This window comes from Alosa pseudoharengus, unplaced genomic scaffold (genome assembly GCF_046254945.1).
Source record: "Alosa pseudoharengus isolate Yale_2024_CS ecotype anadromous, Long Island Sound unplaced genomic scaffold, YU_APseudo_1.1 YU_APseudo_1.1_scf_1, whole genome shotgun sequence".
NCBI classification, from domain to species: domain Eukaryota; kingdom Metazoa; phylum Chordata; class Actinopteri; order Clupeiformes; family Clupeidae; genus Alosa; species Alosa pseudoharengus.
This window is the reverse complement of record NW_027468564.1, coordinates 52,276,034-52,298,606: the sequence shown is the minus strand read 5'-3', so window position 1 is coordinate 52,298,606 and position 22,573 is coordinate 52,276,034. Positions and strand designations below refer to the sequence as shown.

The window sequence follows — 22,573 nt, the reverse complement described above, 5'->3', positions numbered from 1 at the left end:
CCATAAGACAGGAGAGCAAAGTGTTTCCATAACAAACCCTCATGACCATGATGAAAGAGTTATGAGCAAGGATGGTCTATGCACACAGGAATGCCATACCTTCTTTTCATTCCATCATATCTTTGGTAAAATGTGCTTTGTTATGGTGAGGGAGCCTTCCTCTGTATGCGTTGCTACTGCTGTGTCAGCAACGTTTTTATTCTCTAGCTGTCCTTTTGGGATGGCTTTGAAGTCCACCAATGGCGGCATTAAGAGAAAATGTCTTGAAAGAAGTCAGCTTCTTGAAAATCCCCCAGTATCGACAAAAGAAGTTCAAATGCCATGGTGCTATTCTGAAATAAAATATTGTCAGCATTATATTAATTAAGGTGATACACGTGGCAACTTTTTGACCTACTGATGATTAAAGTACTCCAATTATGCCACAAAATTGGCCAATGTACCCAAACAACAATACTAAAGAGAATTGCCCAGAAATATTGTTCAAAAAGTTGCCCTAGATTGCCCACTGCTATTTCAAATAGCAAACAGGTAGTATCATTTCAGCCTAATTATGTCCTCAATCTTTCACTTGCATCAACACCTCTTTGGCCAGCACATCTTGACGTCTTAGTTCAGATCCATTGTGGTGCACAGAGGCAAAATGACCTAACTGAATGTGCAGTGTGTATTGCAGATGTTCCTCTCATCTCTAATCCGCTGTGGGTTGTGAGGGTGTAGTGTATGTGAAGCAACATCAGGTGATGAACAAACTCGTCAGACTGGTTTTGGACACACAACGTTTTGGAACCAGACATTTTGGAGTAGTGAAAAAAGCAATCAAGGAGAGAGCAAGATATATATATATATATATATATATATATATATATACTAATTTAAACCAAGACATAGTTGATTGGTTGAAAAATGTGTTGTACATAATTATTCTATTGAACTATATACTTTTTAATTTGTAAAGTATTTATTCACATTTTAATATTTAAGTATTAAAATGTAAATAAATAAAGTATCGAGGTCACATTTTATTTTACACTTACTAATTCAACATTTTTTTGTCAAAATTAATTTTGAAAAAACACCTCTCATTTCAAATCAATGGCTAGAAGCTTCCAGGGGGCTAAATACCGGCAAACGCTGTACACACACTGGACAAATACCAACAAACACTGCACACACACTGAACAAATACCAACAAACACTGCACACACACTGAACAAATACCAACAAACACTGCACACACACTGAACAAATACAACACTCTGGCTTCCTCTTGTTTTCAGATGCCCTCTCTTTTTACTTGCCCCGCCTCACATTAGAGCTGTCATGAGCTAAGCAATCATACCAAGACCAGTTAGTGAGAGCACCAGTTACACAGTGAACAGGCTGTCTTGACCACTGGAAATCCAAGACAAAGGTCTCATGCTGCGTCTTAGTCTGAGGAAAGATTCAGCATGGATGATATCTACCTTCCAGGTGGGTTACTATACAGTACTACAATACTTCTGTTATTATCAGGTCTATATTTATGATGGCAGACAAATACAAACTGGTCTAATTTTTATTTAAGCTGTACTCAGAACAACCAGCTAACTATTTCCAATGCCGTTGAACTTTTGAGAAAACTGTTTGAGATGCTGTTGAACTTTTGAGAAAAAGAAATGACAGACATTGCAAGAAGAACTTAATGGCCTTAGATGACTTGATTAGGCAAGGATACTGCCCATTTTCCCCAGTTGTTTTGACCAGTTGTTATGAACAACCTCTCAAATAACTCAAAAAAAGTCAAAGAATCCACAATCAATGGACATGTTGAACCTTATGGAAAAGGAAATTGATTATGATTTGTTGCTGTTATGTGTGTGGTCGTGTTATTGATGAAGATGTGTATGATACATGGTGTTGACATCTTGCTGTGTTTGTGTTAGTTATTCATGTGAAGAATACACACCCAGAAGATTGACAAAGGTATGCATTATGCAATGTTCATGGGATATAGCTTGTATTTATTTTTCTCTACTTTTCCAATGCAGTGAACCTAAGATGTACTCTGTCCTTCGCTGTGTTATTAGGTAAAGATGTAGTAACCCTTCTACAAATATGAACACAATGAAATATGGAAAGCTTTAGTTTATGTCATCCATGTAATCTCCATACACCCCCCCCCCCCCCCACCTCCATCTCTCCCAGCAGTTTCTACAGCATTGGCAAACATTCGGCTCATAAATGGGATACATCGTTGTGCTGGAATAATTGAGGTTCTTTATGACGGTCAGTGGGGTACCATATGTGGTGGCAACGCCTGGAAGAATAACATTGCTAAGGTGGTTTGCAAAGAGCTTGGATGTGGGAGAGCCCTTGTGATCGAAAAACATGATCGAAAATCCTCAAGGCCGATTTGGCTTGACAAGGTTGACTGTGATGGAAAGGAGTCTTCAGTGAAGAACTGCGGCCACTGGCCTTGGGGTAACCACCGTGAATCTATCTGTGAACGCTCCAACACAGGCATTGTCTGCTCAAGTAAGTGAACATGGATGGCTTCTAACTTTATTCAAACCAAAATCTAATGTAACATGCTTATTATTTCACTAAAAAACGATGGTCTGGATGTGGCCTTAAGTTCAGCGTGTCAATCAAGAACATTCCCTGTTCTGTTGCTCTGTAAATAAGTAATAACTATTGTGAATTCAGCGGTTGCCACTTCTAACATATGAGCCCTTTCCCCATATTCAGAAACCTCTAATTCAGCTGATCTGAGGCTGATAAACGGGTCTGACCGCTGTGCTGGCCAAGTGGAGGTTTATCGTGATGGACAGTGGGGCCCTGTGTGTGATCATCACTGGAATATGACTGATGCTGAAGTGGTTTGCCAGGAGCTGGGCTGTGGCTATGCCCTTGAGGTGGCCAAATCAGTCCAGGGCTGGGGGACTCAGGCATGTGGACATGGTGAAGGTGCTGCTGAGGTTGTCTGTTCAGGTAGGTGATGACACACTGCCCCTGATCTGTCACTGCGCTTCCTCATTTGTTAATGTGTTCCATAATGAGATGATTGTAAACAGGAAGGCTCTTTAATATGCTTGCATAAAGTGCATCAAAGTTGTTGATGTTTAGTTTTATAGAAATTACCAGTCATATTACTAGTCTTCATGTACATAAATCAATTTATACTGTCTATCTACATATAAACTTTAATCAGAAGTAATAAAGAGTAAATTATTCAGTTGTTTCATTTTCTGAGTGTAGCACTGTAAAAATGATGCTCTTCCTGTATAACACATGTCTCTCTGCCTACCTCTCCCTCATCCCTTTTCAGTATGGACATCTTCATTTGGTATTGTGAAGGGCTAATTTCCACATTCAGTGGTACTCTTTGCAGACTGTGTACACATGTGCACCCACATGGCAAATCTCTCTGCTGCCCTTTCTATCTGTTCGTCATGACTCTTCTGAGGCCATTTTAAGTACCAGTGTTGTGTGTGTTGAATGGTGATCATGTGATTCTGTCGTATAGCCGTCAGGCTGGTGAATGGGCCTAATCGATGCGCTGGCAGAGTGGAGGTTTTCCACAAGGGAGAGTGGGGAACCGTGTGTCACGACTTCTGGGACATGACGGACGCTAAAGTGGTCTGTAAAGAGCTGGGCTGTGGGGAGGCCATTGAAGCACCAAAGGATGCTCATTTTGGAGAGGGATCAGGGCAGATCTGGCTGGATGACATGTTATGCACTGGAAATGAGTCGACTCTGATGAGCTGTGGTCATCAACGTCTGGGAACCCATAACTGTGGACATCTCCGAGACGCTGGGGCTGTCTGTTCGGGTAAGTTGCGATAAAATGTTTTCTAAATCAGTTCTGAAACATGACTTGAGTATCAGGCAGTGACTGAAATAAAATATCTCTGTTTTTAGGGTTGATTACTACCATGGTAGAATGCAAGGTAAGCTGGAACCACATTTCTATCGCCATAATATTTTGGTTATTCAAATTTCCAGAATTCTACAGAATATTCTGTTGAATTGAATGGAAGATCCCAGGTCTGATATTTCTTAATAATGACTGCTGAAATGACAAATGACCACTGCTGTTGGTACATATTTTGTGTTTCTAGTTTACAACCTTCATGTAATTATGACAAGTAATACATGCCCTCAACACCAATTCAGATGTTCTATTTTAGTATTCTAGTGTATCCTCTTCTAGATTCATTTTAAGTAGCAGTGCAGGCCTCTCTGTGACCTCCAAACAACCTGTGACCACCAAATTTGTACATAAAAGATGTAGCCTACAGAATTCTCCTGACAAGATGCACCCACTGAAAAACAAAGCCTACTTCTCATGGAATTTAGTTTTCAAGAATGATCTATGAGCAAATAGAAAAACAATGTTCTCACCTTTGTGTTGATTTAGTTTCAATCTATCATATATTAAGTAGGCCTACCATTTCTGCAAGCTGCTGTTTCACGTTAGCTCCTGATCTTACACAATTTGTTGGTGATTGACCATGACAACTGTAAGCATGTTGCTCAAGCAATGATGAGAAATCTGTTACAAAAGTCAGAGAATTACATGTTCTACATTCAGTAAAACCTATCTCTTTAGCCTGCATAACCTACAGTAGGCTATAGCCTATTTGTTACCGTTTCATCGTGGCTTTTGCTGAGAAACAAATAGTTTGCAACAACACATGCTGAACTTGAATCAAACATTCTTTAGAACACAGCTGATCAACCGTCTGCTTTCACTTTTGAATGAAGTTCCAGTAGTTGATAGTATATAATACTGATACCAAAAATATTAATTTGTGTAATTTGTGATTACACAGTAGTGTTTGAATATACCTGTTTAAAATGGTAAACTATGGTATGCTGTATATTGTAATCATTTCACAGCTTTTGTTGTAACTGGTGTTGTAGGATGTGAAGTGTAAGCTCAGTTTTCTGGGTGAACTGAAAAAGAACACATTAGTGCTACCTGAGAGGGTGAGTCTTACGGTCAGGGCTGTGTCAGCCTATCCCTGCTTGTTTCACAGTTACTTAACATTGTCATGGTGCTGTTTCATAGCATGTTTTCAAAGTGTGAGTTTTTCCTCTTTGTTGTTCTGTTACTCACAGGTATTGACCAAAGCACTGGATTATTTACTGGACATTAACCAACCGAATCTGACATCATTCGGAGGAGCTGTGGTTCAATCTGCTGAGTGGCTGGCATCTAGACTGATGCAACCGGGTCTCACCAACAAAACAATTACAACAAATACCACAGGTATGCCAGTGAAGATCCGATGTCTCACTCCCTTCAGACACTGATAGGCAATACGGGACTGTGCGACTGACTTTTGTTTGCTTACAGAGTTACAGATTGTGAGTGTTGGAACAAATGCCTCTCTAACTGGACACACTCAGCTGATGTCTTCTGACGTCCTTCTGGACATTGACCTCCTGGGAATCGCCCAGAATAACAATGGTACGGTCCTGTCAATCACAGGTCCAGTTGAAGTAACTGGCAGTTATGTCCAGACCTGTTCTCTCAAGTATTTCTCTTACAGCCATCACTTTAAGAGCAAACACATTTATAAAATGAAAGCCTGAGATTCCAGGCTCCTCCATACTGTGGGGTCTCTGTGTGTTTAGCCACAGCCTCTCCACCTCCACATGGTACTTATCCCTGTACACTCATGCTTTGCTTTGTCTCTTAAAAAACTGGCACACATTTTCCTTACCTTACGTCTTCTAGGTTCAGCATCTGTGGTACTGATGTCCTACAAGAATATGCAGGATGTCCTTCACGCCAGCCTCTTCAAAACAGAAAATGACACAACTAAGACCATGTTGTCAAAAGTGGTGTCGGTCATTTTACCGAAAACCCAGAACAAGACACTGTCTAGTCCAGTCAACATCACCTTCCAACACATCAAAGCGAGGGTTTTTTTCATATAAAACATCTTAAAAGAAAGAATAACTCGTAGAATGTCTGAAACGTTAACTCCTTTGCTTCGCTCAAGATGCAATTACAATTCCAGCAATTCTGTGCAATTATTCTTGTTTTTCTTTCTAGTGAAATGAGCACATCTCTCATCTCTTCTAGCCCTCAGATCTAATTGGGAAGGTCTCTTGTGTGTACTGGAACATCAGTTCTTGGATAGAGGATGGATGTCACGTCAGCCAAACCAACACCGAACACACTGTGTGCACCTGTGTCCACCTGTCTACCTTTGCTCTCATCATGCAGACAGAGATTTCCAAGGTTCTTATGCAACACAAATATTACTGGTGTCTCAGTCATGAAACATTCAACTTCATGTATTTCACTGGTATACAACTTTACATGTAAATAAGTACATGCTAAAGTAACTGTTTTAATTGCACCACCAACCATTATTACGGGTATGCAATTTTCAGAGCGATCCAACCTTGGAGTTGCTGCATACCATCTTGGTGTCGATTGGGTTGGTGTTCCTGATCGTGGCTGTGGTGACCTTTGCCATCTGCCGGTTTAACCCCAGAGTGACCAACGCCGCTCGTCTCAACCTCTGCATCTGCCTGCTGCTAGCTCATCTCCTGTTCCTACTCACCCAGAACTACTTGCACCTCATTAAACCTCACCAGGTGGTTATTGTTTACAATAATATGTGCTAGTCACACTATCAAGACCCACTGTTACCCAGATTACCTATAATCAAAATAAATTTAGAAACCTTGACTGTCTTGCTTTTGTAGTCCTATTCTTCCCCTGGATTCTTCCCTCTTTTATGGAAATGTTCGTCGATGTCCAAAACATAGATTCCTGGACCGCCAGTCACCGTCTCTGTGTGTCTGCAGGTGCTGTGTAAGGTCCTCTCAGGTGTGCTGCACTTCCTCTACCTGTGTTGCTTTGTGTGGATGTCCATGGAGGCCCTGCTGCTCTTCTCCTCCGTCAGGAAGCTCAGACAGGTCAAACCCAACGACCGCGCAGGGCCACACTGGGGTTACAAGCTCCTGATTGGCTACGGAGTTCCACTGGTCATTGTGGCCGTGTCTGCTGGGGTGATGCCTGATGGATATGGAAGTCAGCAGTGAGTAATGAAATGGCAGAAGCAACTGGATATAGATTGTACAGGTGAAATTAAATTAATTATTTATAATTAATAATTATTGGTCTTGTTCTCCATAGGTGCTGGCTCAAGACCGACTATGATGTTATCTGGAGTTTCCTTGGTCCTGTTTGCCTCATTCTTGCGGTGTGTATGAAGTAATAACATTGAACATTGAGGGGTTACACTTTACTTGACAGTGTCGACATAAGAGTGACATGATACTGTCATGACCGTGTCATGAACAAGTCATAAACGTTTATGACATAACGCTTCTGTTATTAAGTGACATTCGGTTTTTGTCATAACAAGTTAAGGTTAGGGTTAGGGTGAGTGTTAGGGTTAGAGGTTAGGATTAAGGTTAGGTTTCATGTGTCATGACAGTGTCATGTGTTCACGACAGTGTCATGTCACTCTTATGTCGATACTGTCAAGTAAAGTGTTACCCATTGAAGTAATAACATGACAAAGTGATAAGAGATGTAAATACACAAGGAGACTTGATGCAACGCAAGCCACTGACTGCTTGTCTCTTCCAACAGGGCAACATCATACTCTTTATCGCCATCATAGTTACTCTGCAGTCCACTCTAAAAGAGGCACGCAGTGACGTGTCTAAGGTGAAATACACCAGGTAAGATAAAACATGTGTATAGCATACAATACACACAATACCCACTGACACACACACACATTCACAAACACAGCCTCCCACACACACACACATCTAGAGCTGGGACTATACTCAAACACAACCACTACTCATAGTACTCCCATACATTTTTTCATTAAATGTATAGGCTTCTTAATATTCACAACACCTTGTGTCAAATCTGTTGAGGTATTTCAGATGAACCTTAACAAAAGCCTGTTTTCCTCCACTGCAGAGTCCTACTGTTCAAAATCATGGCCCAGTTTGTCATCCTGGGTTGCCCATGGATCCTTGGCATGTTTACAGCAAAGAACAAAGTCCTTGAATATATCTTCATAATTCTCACTTCACAACAAGGCACTTTCATCTTTCTTGTTCACTGTCTCCTGAATGATGAGGTCAGTTAACATCTGCTTCGTCTGCTCAGATACTCCATTAAAAAATCCCATTGTGTGCCAGATCCATGGTTATCGCTGATTGAAACAGTCTACATGCCATTCAAAAGCTAAACTCCTGGCATTGTCAGTATGTGACTAATTAATAACTAAGAACTTATTCACGTGTGTAACTACAGCATGCTGTCTTGCCCTTTCCAGGTGAGGCGTCAGTACAAAAAATGGTGGCAGGAATTCAGTCCACCTGAGAAACATCTGTCTACCACTGCTACCACGCTGGCCTTAAATGACTACGTCACAACAGGAACTCATGAAGAATGACAGGTTAAGGCCATTTTGTAATACAGAAACGAGCAATAAGATTCCTACGTTGCTTGCTTACACAGCGGCCTTAAAATACAATTCATCAACCTATACCAGCTCTGAAAGGCTTGTCTTTAACCTTCTCAGTAAAATTGCTACGTTTTCATGTCCATATACTGTGTATTATATTGTATTTTATATCAAAATCAATACCATGCTGTGTGCATATACTCATTAGCTGTTTGAGACCAGCACTATATGGGCTAAAAATGGCCAAATCACCTGCGTACATAAGATGATTATGATAGAGTCACCCCAGCTACCACATGCATTTAAGATCAAGGATAAATCATTCATATATATATAATGGGGCTGTCAAAATAACTGATTAATTTCGATTAATTAATTTGAGAAAAAATAACTGATTAAAAAAATTAGTGCAGATTAATCGATTCCGTATGACCTTTGACCCCGAGCCGTTCTAGTCAGTAAAAATTAGACTGTAAAATGAAGGAGAGAGAAGGAAATGTGCTGCCTGGATCATTGATTGGAACATTTACTTTTAAAAAACGCCCTGATGGTGTTGATAAAAATAAAGTGTTGAAAATAAAGTCCTCTGCAATGTCTGCAACAAGGAATTTGCATATCACCGGAGTTCATCAACTCTATAGTCGCACATCAATGCAAAGAAAAAAGTGTTGACATTGAGGGGAGTGTTCATTTATTTTCATTGTGTCCCCTAGGTCAGTGGTTTTCAAAGTGGGGGCCGGGGCCCCCTGGGGGGCCGCGAAGGGGTGCCAGGGGGGCCTCGGCAAGTTGGAAGGAAAAATAAAAGCAACAAATAAATACATTTGAAAAAAATCAAAATCCTATTACTATGAGGGTTGTTTATACAATGCCATTATAATAATGTGTTGCATATCTGAACATTATATTTTCCATATTTTCCAACTCTGATAAACATTAGAACACTGTTTGAATAAAATATATGATGTTGATTACCACTCACCTCTGTTTTTTTGTTGAGTTTCCCACATGTGGAAATACTTGGTCTGAAAAGTGTTGGTCTTGCCTGTGCATTCTGTAGCCTAAATGTGATGTCAGCCTATACTAGACTTAGGCTACTTAGCCTACTTACTTACTTGTTTATGTAGCCTACTCATAAGGCTTTTAGGCCTACTCCGAACACACCCTGCACTTGTCACCATGGCAACTTGATGCAACTTGACAAGCTGTCTGAAAGTTTGTTAATGGTTTGGAGGAGGAAAACAGTAATGTAAAACGTAATCTATTTTTCTAATAGTCTACCTTTATGCCAACGATACAGTTATTTACGTGCAAGCAAAAAAAAAAAAACAGTAGCAGGCATGCAAACTCCTCACCTTTCGGCGAAATTCGCCGTTTTGAATCCAAAATGACTGACTTACGTGGTTTGTGCAGAACCGATGAGAAAATATTTAGGGGGGGGGTCAACGTGAGCTGAGTTTACTATTGTGCAGACGCAAACACATCTTGGTGTTGCCAGAGCGTCATTAAAAATTTCAGCAACGAATGTTAGGCTATGTGCGTTTACTAAACATCAGTGGAAGCTTGTTGCTGCAGAGGCAACGTGAACAGAACGCTCGCGCAGGTATAGCCTCCTTTGTGAGCGCAGATAGGCCTAGATGCGTGAAATGTCAGCTGGAATGTGAGCACGGCGAGGAGAGGTGCCTAGAGATGTCACAGGTGGGCTAGTTGAAACTTTCAACTTCTGTTAGTAAAAGACGTTGAGATTAGTATAGCAACGTAGCATTAGCGGTTTTGTTTTAATGTTGTTAAAGTTAGCGATATGAGACAGAAATATAGACACAACGAGTTAATTTGATGAATAGGTTACTGTACTTATATCGGCAAAAGGTGAAGCAAATACACAGACCTTATCAGTATAGCAAAGGCTAATGTGAATGACCTAAAGAGTTAAATGTCTTCTAAACTGGTCTGTGCAAAACGTTTAACTCTTTAATTATTCACATTTAACTCTTTGCTATTTGCTATACTGATCTTGCTCAGAGACAAAATCAGTGTTGATTGACATTTCTTTAAGAAACGTTCAGTGACCTGATCTGAAGTAGCCTGTGGGTAGGCTACAGTTTAACATGTAGGCCTATAGTGTGAACACTATTCACACAACACAACTTTATTGGTTGGTTAAACAAACTAACTAGCACAATGCCACAATCTGTAAGTAACCTAGGCTGCAGGATCACTTGTTATGAAACAGTGTGCCCTCCACAACACACCCACCCCCCTCTCCCCCAACATTATAAATCAATTGCACCATATTGCTATGTAGCATAGTAATGTTATACACCATTTGAAAGCTTGGACACTTGGGAATCCATATATGACAACCTTTTTCATGTACAATCTGTATAGTGCTTTACATTGTCAGATTAATCTTACTATGTCTCAATTAAATTGTATCAAATTGCCCTCCTCCCCCTCCGGTGCTTCCCTACCTTCTAGCTGCAGTGTGTATCCTTATCAATAAGATAGATGCAGCAAATTGGGTATTGAAATAGTCACAGGAATCCATATTTTTATCCATTGTTTTATCCAATATTTGTTGTGCAGATGTATAATCCATCTTATCCACACCCATTGAACCAACAAAAAAAATTTCTGTAATTATTCTATAGTGTAGTCATTCCATCAGAACCTTTGACAAACAATCCAAATAGTCCAGAAACCACACAGTAAGACCTTTATTGTCAGTATGCATTTTGGGTAACCAAAAGTCCTATGGGAAGTTTCCATTGGGCATTTTACAAAACGCATGAGCATACCTTAGCAAATAATGGTCTAAATGACTCACTTTTCATTTTATTTTGATTTACTTTTGCACACGGCTTCACAAGACCTGGTCTAAACACAAAAATGCCCATTCCATAGGAAGTTGAAACATTTCAAATAAATTTTACAAATTAGTCTAGTCTACCCTATTTTATATAATGTTAGTCTGAAATAGTGTGTGTCTCAAGCAAGTTTCACCTGGTTTGGTTCAACAAATATTCAAACTTATCATCTTTATTCTAATACTATGCCTACTATGTCTTCATGTCCAATAGGCCTGAAATCTTCAGAAATGTCTGAACTTCAGGCACAGAGAAAAAAGAAAGAAAGAAAACTCATGTAGATTGCTTAGGAGGAGAGGAGGGCCATGCTGAAGCATGCTGCCAAACAGTGCAACGGGCCCCTCACACTTAAGGAGAAATAGGAGAAGAAGACACTTTTTTATATTCACTCTTTTTTATCATACATATGATATTTTTGGCCACAACAATTTTTTTAGTGATTTTATAGTTTGTTTTCTTTGTAAATCTCTGGTTTTGGGCCATTTCATACTCCGTGGAAGCTATGCACTATTGTCACTTTGCGTGCCCTTCTCACCTTTTTCACCCCTGACCAGTTTGCATGCCTGCAGTAGGCTGCAATTAAACTAACTGAAGCATTGGTCCATGTTACTGACTGGCAAAAAAAATCATGTCTACACTTGAACATGAGACACTCTGTATGTTCTTCTCTCAGAAATCCACAAGTGCACAGCAACCTGATATTTTTATTGAATGAGAAAAGCTCATGGTTGTGTCTGATTTTAAATTGGTATCATTTTAGATTGTAATTAAACTTTAAACTTTTAAAACATGATAAAAAGGTGGCTAAGATTGTTACATTTAATCTGGTTAACTTGAAACAGATAGGTTATATTAAATATGATCATGGCATGCATAAAAAGCACATATATCATACTACACTGTTTCATAAGCTGGTCTCAAGCAAAAACCCTTTATAAGTAGACCTTAAAAACATGAGACCAAAAAACTATCAGCTATCAGCACTGTCATATCAGAGCTATTTATTTGTTGTAGTTCTCTACACTTTCTAGATGCCCGTCTCATTTTTTAAATATTACATGGGCTTGCACTGCCCCCACTGGGTGAGTTCATAAAGCAGAAGAACAGCAGTGGCAGGGCAACTAGGGCAACAACCAGGGGAGACTGGTACAGTGTAGACGCAGCACGTTTGGGCAGCAGGGGAGACTGGTACAGTGTAGACGCAGCACGTTTGGGCAGCAGGGGAGACTGGTACAGTGTAGACGCAGCACGTTTGGGCAGCAGGGGAGACAGTGTAAACAGCAAACTGCAGTGTAAACTGCTGTGTAAACAGTCTTCTCAGTGCAGGCCTCAAACTATTGGAACAGCCTTCCTAATGATCTAAGAGTAAGCAGCAGCTATCTAACCTTTAAAACCAAACTTAAGAGATAAAAAACAGAAATAACCAAAGCTGCAATGAATAACTAGTCTATCTTATCCTTGGTACTGTCCCTAGATTATACTCTATTCTAAATAGTTTTTCCCCTTTCCCCACTGTACTTATTTTTTTATCTCTTTTCTCTCTCTCTCTCTCTTCCCTTGTTTCCTTTTTTATGAACATTAAATTCACTTAAATGAATGAATTAAAATTAACAATTTATTAACTTCTTCATTATATTGGTGATGTGTTGACTGCCATGGGACTGCAAATGAAAAATATCTTATTTGCTAACTCTGGCACATTTGCATTTTGGGAGTAATTGAAATACATTTAAATTAATGTGCACTGTCCTGTTTAAATAAATACATACATAAATAAATAAATAACTCATTATTCTGAATGAGTTGTGTGTTGTATTGTTGTTGAGAGAAAAAAACGTTCGTCCACCTCTGTGAGTTTTCGTCCTGTTTTATCATAGTAACGTTATTTTAAATGGCTATAGCTTAAGCCCAGTCCAGTTATACCAGTGTTTCTCAAACGTTTTCAGACCAAGGACCACTTAACCAATAAAACAAAAACTCCCAGACCACGTAGCTAAAAAAAAAAGAGTAGACCTACTTCAACAGTATTTTACACAATAGGCCTATACTCACTGGACCACCTTGCTTATTGTCTTTGCACCTTACTCACTGTCAGACTAGGATTCATATGATTTAAACTGGCATATCAGAACTGTTCTGATTTACATATAAGTTGGTTCAATATTGCAAACAACTCATCTATATTTTTATTTTTTCAACTATATTTGACCACATCTGCTCGCGGACCACTTGGGATAGCTTGCGGACCACCAGTGGTCCCCGGACCACACTTTGAGAAACACTGAGTTATACAAAGAGGTCAAGATAATGTTAACATTTCCTTGTTTTCGGAGAATAACCCTATCTGATGTGTCAGATCATGGAGCAGCCCAGAAATGGACATGGGGGACTCTGGCCACGAACGACCCAGTACAGCAAGGAAACTCAGGAAATGTAGTTAAATGCTATGAGAGGTCGTTTAGACCAATAATGAATATTTCACATGCACATATGTTTCTGCAACTATGGTCACTGTTGATGCCCCTAAATATAAACAAATAAACCCCTATAAAATATAAAAAGTATTTAAAAAGTATTTAAAAAGTATTTAAGTGTCACGGTAAGGACCCATAATTAAAGTTTTTGCCTACATACTTTCTGCAGAATTTGCCTCATTGCCAAAACTCTACACACAGTCAAATAAGACATAGCACTTGGAGATAAACAATTCACATCAACCGCTCTGGTTTGGGCATAGTGGCTCCACAATGGAACAAGTCCAGAGGTCCAGACCGAACTGCCCGCCCTCAAATTTTGTGAGCGGGGCTAAGTTCGACGGGCTTCCAGGCTAGGAGTTTGGACCACTGAGCAACGGTCCAGTTCTGTCTCTCCTTAGCCCAGGTAAGACGCTCTAACCTTGTCTCTATTTCAGGAGTGGCTTGACTCACTGTAAAAATATCCCTGTTAAATGACAGTAAAACTACTGGCATCAGCCACAGTTAACAGCATTGAACCGTTATTCTGCAGTGTCTCTACTGTTATCGTCTAAAGGCATATCTGTTTAACATGCACTTAGTTCATTAGGTGCTTCTTATGTGTTATGGTTTATTATTGATATTCTCCTTATTGTAGCCTTACCATGTTAATGTTATTATATTATTGATTGAACGGACATTATTGTTTATTATTGCTTTTTTCCCTCTTTTTAATTGTTTATTTCATTAGGCTATTGATTGAATTGACATTGTTGTTTATTATTGCTATTCTTTTTATAGTCTGGCCAACATCTTAATTTGTTCCCTGTTAAATTTGAGTATTATATTGTTTTGTATTTGTATGTCGCTTTGGACAAAAGCGTAACCAAAACCATAACCATAACCATAATCATCTTCAACAACAGCATAATACTGTAAAAATATTACAGTGCTGGTCCAGTAAAATTATGGTAAACTACAGGCAAGTTATCGGCTTTACACCGTTTATACCTCCACAATATGCCTGTCATCTGCATTGCCGTAGAAATACCTACCATACCCTTGTTAAAGGTGCTCTGAGCAATGGCACACATTTTTTAGGCTAAAATATTTTTGTCACTTACAGCAAACATCACCTCACTATCAGCTAGCTGCCTGTGTCCTGAATACACTGTAAAAAAATGTGATCTCTGTGGACAGCCCAGGCTCCAAAAATGGCAACATAAACAACCTGGGCCAACCTGGCCCATAAAAACATAACAAACTGTTGCAACAAATCACCAACGAGATGCGTGTTTAGGAGAGTTTCAATTGCACTGGAGGGAGGGGGAGGAAGTAGCGAGCTAGCTCTCTGTTTTGTTTGAACGTCAACAGAAGTCACGTTACCCAGCATCGCTTAGAGTGCCTTTAAGTATTACAGTAATGACAAAACAACTGTGATCTGCAAAAGAGCAGTCTGAGGTCATATGAGGGCAGGAAGAGAGGGAGGGTAGTGAGAATAACAGTGTCACCGTCTGTGACTAGCGGAGTGCAACTGGCCCTTAAAACTCCACGTAATGTTCAAATTTTATTTTACACTTACTAATTCAACATTTTTGTGTCAAAATTCTGTCTTTCTTCTCAAAGGAAAATCAATGGCTACGAGCTGCCAGGAGAAGACAGGTTGGCAGGATATCGCAACTGGGGAACTGTAATTTCAGATATACACAGAAGAGGTGTTAAATTCCTAGTGCTATATAGGTGAGGGATTTTCCACAGCGGCCAATCAACAACCAAACCTACTGTATTTACCATCAAAAAACGAAATCATCAACAAAGCTGGTAATTTAAGTTTGTTGATGGTGGAAGCTGGTGATGTTGGTGAAGGATGTTGTTTGTGGGAAAAAGAAACATCCTTCACCAACATCCAACAAGTGCATTTCACTGGGGCTATTAAGTAGGCACCTTCCTTCATCAGGTGTTTTATTGAATTAGGCCTACGACACTTCCAGAAGACTCAACAGTGTTATCTGGCGTCCCAGACCCACCCCCCTTCACACTCATGATGGGTTCTCTACCAACAAATACCGACTGCACACACATTGGCTAAATACCAACAAACACTGTACACTGGCTAAATACCAACAAACGCTGCACACACACTGGGCAAATACCAACAAACGCTGCACACACACTGGGCAAATACCAACAAACGCTGCACACACACTGGACAAATACCAACAAACGCTGCACACACACTGGGCAAATAACAACAAACACTGCACACACTGGCTAAATACCGGCAAACGCTGTCTACACACTGGCTTCCTCTTTTCTCTCGGATGCCCTCTCTTTTTATTCACCCCGCCTCGCATGAGAGCTGTCACAAGCTAAGCAGTCGTACCAAGACCAGTTAGTGAGAGCACCAGTTACACAGTGAACAGGCTGTCTTGACCACTGGAAATCCAAGACAAAGGTCTCATGCTGTGTCTTAGTCCGAGGAAAGATTCAGCATGGAATATATCTACCTTCCAGGTGGGTTACTATACTACCATACTTCTGCTATTATCAGGTCTATATTTATGATGGCAGACAAATACAAACTGTATTCAAGACTCTAAGCTGTACTCAGAACAACAAACTGACTATTTCCAATGCCGTTGAACTTTTGAGAAAGCTGTTTGAGAAGCTGTTGAACTTTTGAGAAAAAGAAATGACAGACATTGCAAGAACTTGATTACTCAGATGACTTGATTAGGCAAGGATACTGGCCATTTCCCCCACAGTTGTTATGACCAACCTCTCAGATAATTCAGAATCCACAATCAATGAACATGTTGGGCCTTATGGAGAGGAAAATTGATTATGATTGATTGGTTAGTAGTAGTAGTGCTGTTATGTGTGTCTTGTTATTGATGAAGACGTATGTATGATATTCTTGCCTGCTTGTGACTACAAACTTTGGTATTTTGGTGTGCTGACAACTAGGTTTCTGACAATTAGGTTTCATGTCCTCTTTTTTTCAATGGTAAGCATAAATGCTGTCTTCTTGGCCTTGTACCAAGACATTTCTGGAAATGAACTGAGAAGTTGAGTTGACATGTTGTCATGTTGGTTATTCGTGTGAAGAATACACACCCAGAAGATTTACTTTGCGGCAAAGATGTTGATCTACAAATATAATGATGTTTAATTATGCTCAGAAGTGACTGTGAAAGTGAAATTTGAAAATGTTCTGGTCTGTTTGGCAATCGATACTGAATATACCTCTCATTTTTCAATTACTGTATGCAGGTATGCATTATGCATTGTTGATGGGATATGACTTGTATTTATGTTGTACTTTTCCAATGCAGTGAACCTAAGATGTGCTCTGCCCTTCGCTTTTTTATTAGGTAAAGATGTAGTAACCCTTCTACAAATATGAACACAATGAAATATGGAAATGGAAAGCTTCAGTTTATGTCATCCATGTAATCTCCATCTCTTGCACCCCCAGCAGTGTCTCCAGCCTTGGCAAACATTCGGCTCATAAATGGGACGCATCGTTGTGCTGGAATAGTTGAGGTTCTTCATGACGGTCAGTGGGGTACCATATGTGGTGGCAAAGCCTGGAAGACCGACAGTGCTGAGGTGGTTTGCAAAGAGCTTGGATGTGGGAGACTCCGTTGGACCGAAAAACATGATCGAAAATCCTCTCAGCCGATCTGGCTTGACCATGTTGACTGTGATGGAAAGGAGTCCTCAGTGAAGAACTGCGGCCACTGGCCTTGGGGTAACCACCGTGGATCTATCTGTGAACGCTCCAACGCGGGCGTTGTCTGCTTAAGTAAGTGAACATGGATGGCTTCTAACTTTATTCAAACCAAAATCTAACCTGCTTATTATTTCACTAAAAAACTATGGTCTGGATCTGGCCTTAAGTTCAGCGTATGTCAATCAGGCTTGTGCAAAATTACAGAATTGAATTGAAACTCGCTCTTAAATTCCAATTCAATTCTTGAATTTCACTTGCATTTAAATTGAGGTAGCAATCAGGAAGCAGAATTGCAATTTGAATTGTGCACAACCATGATATCAATCTAGAACACTCCCTGTTCTGTTGCTCTGTAAATAAGTAATATAACGGTTGTGAATTCAGCGGTTGCCACTTCTAACATATGAGCCCTCTCCCCATATTCAGACACCTCTAATTCAGCTGATCTGAGGCTGATAAACGGGTCTGACCGATGTGCTGGCCGAGTGGAGGTTTATCGTGATGGACAGTGGGGCCCTGTGTGTGATCATCACTGGAATATGACTGATGCTGAAGTGGTTTGCCAGGAGCTGGGCTGTGGCTATGCCCTTGAGGTGGCCAAATCAGTCCAGGGCTGGGGGACTCATGCATGTGGACATGGCGAAGGTGCTGCTGAAGTTGTCTGTTCAGGTAGGTGATGACACAGTGCCCCTGATCTACTGTCACTGCACTTCCTCATTTGTTAAAGGTTGTATCAGCGGCTAACGTCACTTCTGTTGATGTTCAAACAAAACAGAGAGCCAGCTCGCTACTCCACTTACTTGAAACTCTTCTAAACGTGCATTTCGTTGGTTATTGGTTGAATCACTTTATTTTGCCTTTGATTGGTTGCCAACATTTGTAATTGTTTTTGTGTACACATCTCGGAGCCTAGGCTGCCTACAGAGACACATTTTTTTTTGACGGCCTGCTTATAAGGGCAGGTAGCTAGCAGATCGTTAGGAAAGATTAGATGTATGTGATCATTTATGTTTGGGCCTTTTTTGGGCCTGAAATCGCTGATACAACCTTTAATGTGTTCAATAATGAGATGTCGGTAAACCAGTTTATTTTCATGGCTTCTCCTTTTTATGCAACAGGAAGGTAGCTGCTGTTTAATTGTGAAGAAAATTAGTTGTACGGTCATATTACTGGTCTTGAAAACCTTAGTCTACAACATCAATGGGAACTTAAATGGGAAGTAATGATTCAGTTGTCATATGCTTAATTTCTTGTAGTGCTGTAAAAATATCACTGTGATGAGTGTTGATGCTATTGGGGCAGTTTGGTGCACTTGCTGCTTCCTTTAATTAATATACAGTGTTGGTATGCACATCTTCATTTGGTATTGTGAAGGACTAATATCCACATTCAGTAGTACTCTTTGCAGACTGTGTATGTGCATGTGTGCACCCTCATGGCAACTCTCTCTGTTGCCTTTCTATCTGTTCGTCATGACTCTTCTGAGGCCATTTTAAGTACCAGTGTTGTGTGTGTTGAATGGTGTTCATGTGATTGTCGTATAGCCGTCAGGCTGGTGAATGGGCCTAATCGATGCGCTGGCAGAGTGGAGGTTTTCCACAAGGGAGAGTGGGGAACCGTGTGTCACGACTTCTGGAACATGACGGACGCTAAAGTGGTCTGTAAAGAGCTGGGCTGTGGGGAGGCCATTGAAGCACCAAAGGATGCTCATTTTGGAGAGGGATCAGGGCAGATCTGGCTGGATGACATGTTATGCACTGGAAATGAGTCGACTCTGATGAGCTGTGGTCACTTACGTCTGGGAACCCATAACTGTGGACATCACCGAGATGCTGGGGCTGTCTGTTCGGGTAAGTTGCGATAAAATGTTTTCTAAATCAGTTGACATATGACTTGAGTGTCAGGCAGTGACTGAAATAAAATATCTCTGTTTTTAGGGTTGATTACTACCATGGTAGAATGCAAGGTAAGCTGGAACAACATTTCTATGGCCAAAGTAGTACATGCCCTCAACACCAATTCAGATGTTCTATTTTGGCATTCTAGTGTATCCTCTTCTAGATTTATTTTAAATAGCAGTCTGTGTAAATTTGTACATAAAGGATATAGCCTACAGAATTCTCCTGACAAGATGCACCCACTGAAAAACAAAACCTACTTCTCATGGAATTTAGTTTTCAAAAATGATCTGTGAACAAATAGAAAAACAATGTTCTCACCATTGTGTTGATTTAGTTCCAGTTTCAATTGAGTAACATTTCTGTAAGCGACTGTATTTCCTGATATTACACAATTTGTTGGTCATTGACCATGACCATTGTAAGCTGTGTACTAATTAGGCTATACTGCTGATACCAAGAATATTAAAGCTGCAGTTGGCAAGATTTTTTTGATCATATCCACTGAAACCTACACTATGCTCCGACAGAACAACATAAATCAGCCGGTTTTAGAAAAAAAAACACACTTCTATCTCCACCTAGAGCCTGTTATTTGTTTTGCAAAAATCCACAGCTCCCGGTTCTTCTGGTCCAATCAGAGCAGGGCTGTGTGAGATCTGACTGTCAATCACAGTCTGGTGCAGTCTGGTGCGCACTGATGAGCACAAACTTGATGAGAGGGTGCTCGGTGGTAGTGGGGTTCGGGCATGAGAGTTGTAAACATTCAAAATGTTGGCTAAGTCCCCTCAATCTGTCAGACTTGCCAACTGCAGCTTTAATGTAAAATGGTAAAATGGTAAACTAGGGTATGCTGTATATTGTAATCATTTCACAGCTTTTGTTGTAACTGGTGTTGTAGGATGTGAAGTGTAAGCTCCGTTTTCTGGGTGAACTGAAAAAGAACACATCAGTGCTACCTGAGAGGGTGAGTCTCACAGTCAGGGCTGTGTCAGCCTATCCCTGCTTGTTTCACAGTTACTTAACATTGTCATGGTGCTGTTTCATAGCATGTTTTCATAGTGTGGGTTTTTCCTCCATTACTCACAGGTATTGACCAAAGCACTGGATAATTTACTGGACATTAACCAACCGAATCTGACATCATTCGGAGGCGCTGTGGTTCAATCTGCTGAGTGGCTGGCATCTAGACTGATACAACCGGGTCTCACCAACAAAACAATTACAACAAATACCACAGGTATGCCAGTGAAGATCCGATGTCTCACTCCCTTCAGACACTGATAGGCAATACGGGACTGTGCGACTGACTTTTGTTTGCTTACAGAGTTACAGATTGTGAGTGTTGATACAAATGCCTCTCTAACTGGACACACTCAGCTGATGTCTTCTGACGTTCTTCTGGACATTGACCTCCTGGGAATCGCCCAGAATAACAATGGTACGCTCCTGTCAATCACAGGTCCAGTTGAAGTAACTGGCAGTTATGTCCAGATCTGTTCTCTCAAGTATTTCTCTTACAGCCATCACTTTAAGAGCAAACACATTTATAAAATGAAAGCCTGAGATTCCAGGCTCCTCCATACTGTGGGGTCTCTGTGTGTTTAGCCACAGCCTCTCCACCTCCACATGGTACTTATCCCTGTACACTCATGCTTTGCTTTGTCTCTTACAAAAGTGGACACATTTTCCTTACCTTACGTTTTCTAGGTTCAGCATCTGTGGTATTGATGTCCTACAAAAATATGCAGGATGTCCTTCATGCCAGCCTCTTCAAAACAGAAAATGACACAACTAAGACCATGTTGTCAAAAGTGGTGTCAGTCATTTTACCGAAAACCCAGAACAAGACACTGCCAAGTCCAATCAACATCACCTTCCAACACATCAAAGGGGTGAGGGTTTGTTTCATGTAAAACATCGTAAGGAAAGAATATCAACTTAATCTGACATGTTAACTGTCAAGATGCAATTACAAAAAAATCTGTGCAATTATTCTTGCATTTCTTCCTAGCAAGGGCGTAGGTTTGGTCTGAGCTTTGGTGGGGACACTACCCACTAAAATAGCCACTCAACTCTTTTACCAACCACTACAGACACAATGTGAAAACGTGATATCATGATTATAGTAACCTAAATGGTTATCAACATTATTGGGATACGATTAAAATGTGCTGAATTTTTCTCAAGTGGTGTGGCTCCTTTAAAAACTAAGTGGTGTGGCTCCTTTAAGACAATCATTTGGTGAGTGAGCTGTCCAACTTGATCTAACTATACTAGTGTCTAGCCCAGTGTTTTTCAACCACTGTGCCGCGGCACACTAGTGTGCCGTGAGAGATCATCAGGTGTGCCGCAGAAAATTACCCAAATGTCACTCACTCAGGGGCGTAGATTTGCGTGGGGACCGAAGGACGTGTCCACACCAATGTCAGATTACGACTGAAATGTCCCCACCAATATTCAGGTTGAAGTGGGGGGGGGAAGCGCTCACATGCGCTACAAAGAGTTAAACACTTTCTCACTTTGCTGCGGATCATCTCGTACAGATCGTGTAATGTGCAGTAGCCTATAAGGGTAAATCGCGCTGATTTGAAGTTACCTATAATAACTTCCAGTGAGCCGCAGGGGACGCTGCGCTTCAGCTTCACTTCACTACAAGGCATATGAAGTGCGTGCAAATTCATCCATTCTTCTCTGTTGAACTCCTCGAGTAGGCTACACATGTGTCACATGAAAGAGCCTTTTCTCAGCTTTTAAACGGTGCTATAGCCACTATTTGCTGTGATAAACAGTTCGCGAGAAAAAATAACTTCAAGAGATTTAATAATTATTCTCTGTGCCCATCTCCACATCCATTCGTCTCGGTGGAATATCGTAGGCCTACACACTCTTCACGCAACACATGACAACCCATATATCAGAATAAACAGCAGACCTTACCGAACACAAAGGTGTAAAGCATTCCCGTGTATAGTTAGCTGTTCCAGAGTAATCCGGTTTTGAAATAAATTGTAGAAAAATTCAACATGGTCTTTCGGCTTTAAGCATTTCTTAAAACTGAGCTGTGCTTACATCGCCTAGATATCTGTAAATAGGCCTATTAGAGAATATACAGGCAGCTTATGGTTAAGAGTTGTCAATGTAGCCTTAATGATTCTTTTCACAAAATGCTAATGCA

At 40.5% G+C, this 22,573-nt stretch overlaps 2 protein-coding genes and 1 long non-coding RNA gene across 8 annotated transcripts in view; all 3 read left to right on the top strand.

The window, feature by feature from the left end:
- Positions 1-1,349: 1,349 nt before the first annotated feature.
- The window catches only part of LOC143132695 (adhesion G protein-coupled receptor E1-like), a 28,955-nt gene continuing 7,731 nt past the window's right edge, over positions 1,350-22,573 (top strand). For 2 of the 6 annotated variants that reach the window (XM_076292436.1, XM_076292394.1), the window contains exons 1-10: positions 16,139-16,275; positions 17,097-17,135; positions 17,240-17,569; positions 17,924-18,166; positions 19,042-19,347; positions 19,435-19,463; positions 20,297-20,362; positions 20,485-20,635; positions 20,723-20,836; positions 21,106-21,290. In XM_076292436.1, coding sequence (XP_076148551.1) covers positions 16,254-16,275; positions 17,097-17,135; positions 17,240-17,569; positions 17,924-18,166; positions 19,042-19,347; positions 19,435-19,463; positions 20,297-20,362; positions 20,485-20,635; positions 20,723-20,836; positions 21,106-21,290 — 1,485 coding nt within the window. In that variant the 5' untranslated portion in view covers positions 16,139-16,253. Of the gene's footprint in view, positions 1,474-16,138; positions 16,276-17,096; positions 17,136-17,239; positions 17,570-17,923; positions 18,167-19,041; positions 19,348-19,434; positions 19,464-20,296; positions 20,363-20,484; positions 20,636-20,722; positions 20,837-21,105; positions 21,291-22,573 lie in introns of those variants that run through there. The other 4 variants (XM_076292402.1, XM_076292410.1, XM_076292428.1 and 1 more) reach the window with 4 other exon arrangements.
- LOC143132739 (uncharacterized) lies at positions 5,115-5,816 on the top strand. The gene is made up of 3 exons (XR_012988357.1): positions 5,115-5,257; positions 5,345-5,458; positions 5,729-5,816. It is a non-coding gene; the product is annotated as an uncharacterized LOC143132739 (long non-coding RNA).
- Positions 6,105-8,432, top strand: LOC143120064 (putative adhesion G protein-coupled receptor E4P). The gene is made up of 7 exons (XM_076281354.1): positions 6,105-6,238; positions 6,394-6,600; positions 6,814-7,046; positions 7,145-7,211; positions 7,607-7,698; positions 7,952-8,114; positions 8,313-8,432. The coding sequence occupies exons 1-7, from the start codon at positions 6,218-6,220 to the stop codon at positions 8,430-8,432; spliced, it is 903 nt and encodes a 300-aa protein (XP_076137469.1). The 5' UTR covers positions 6,105-6,217.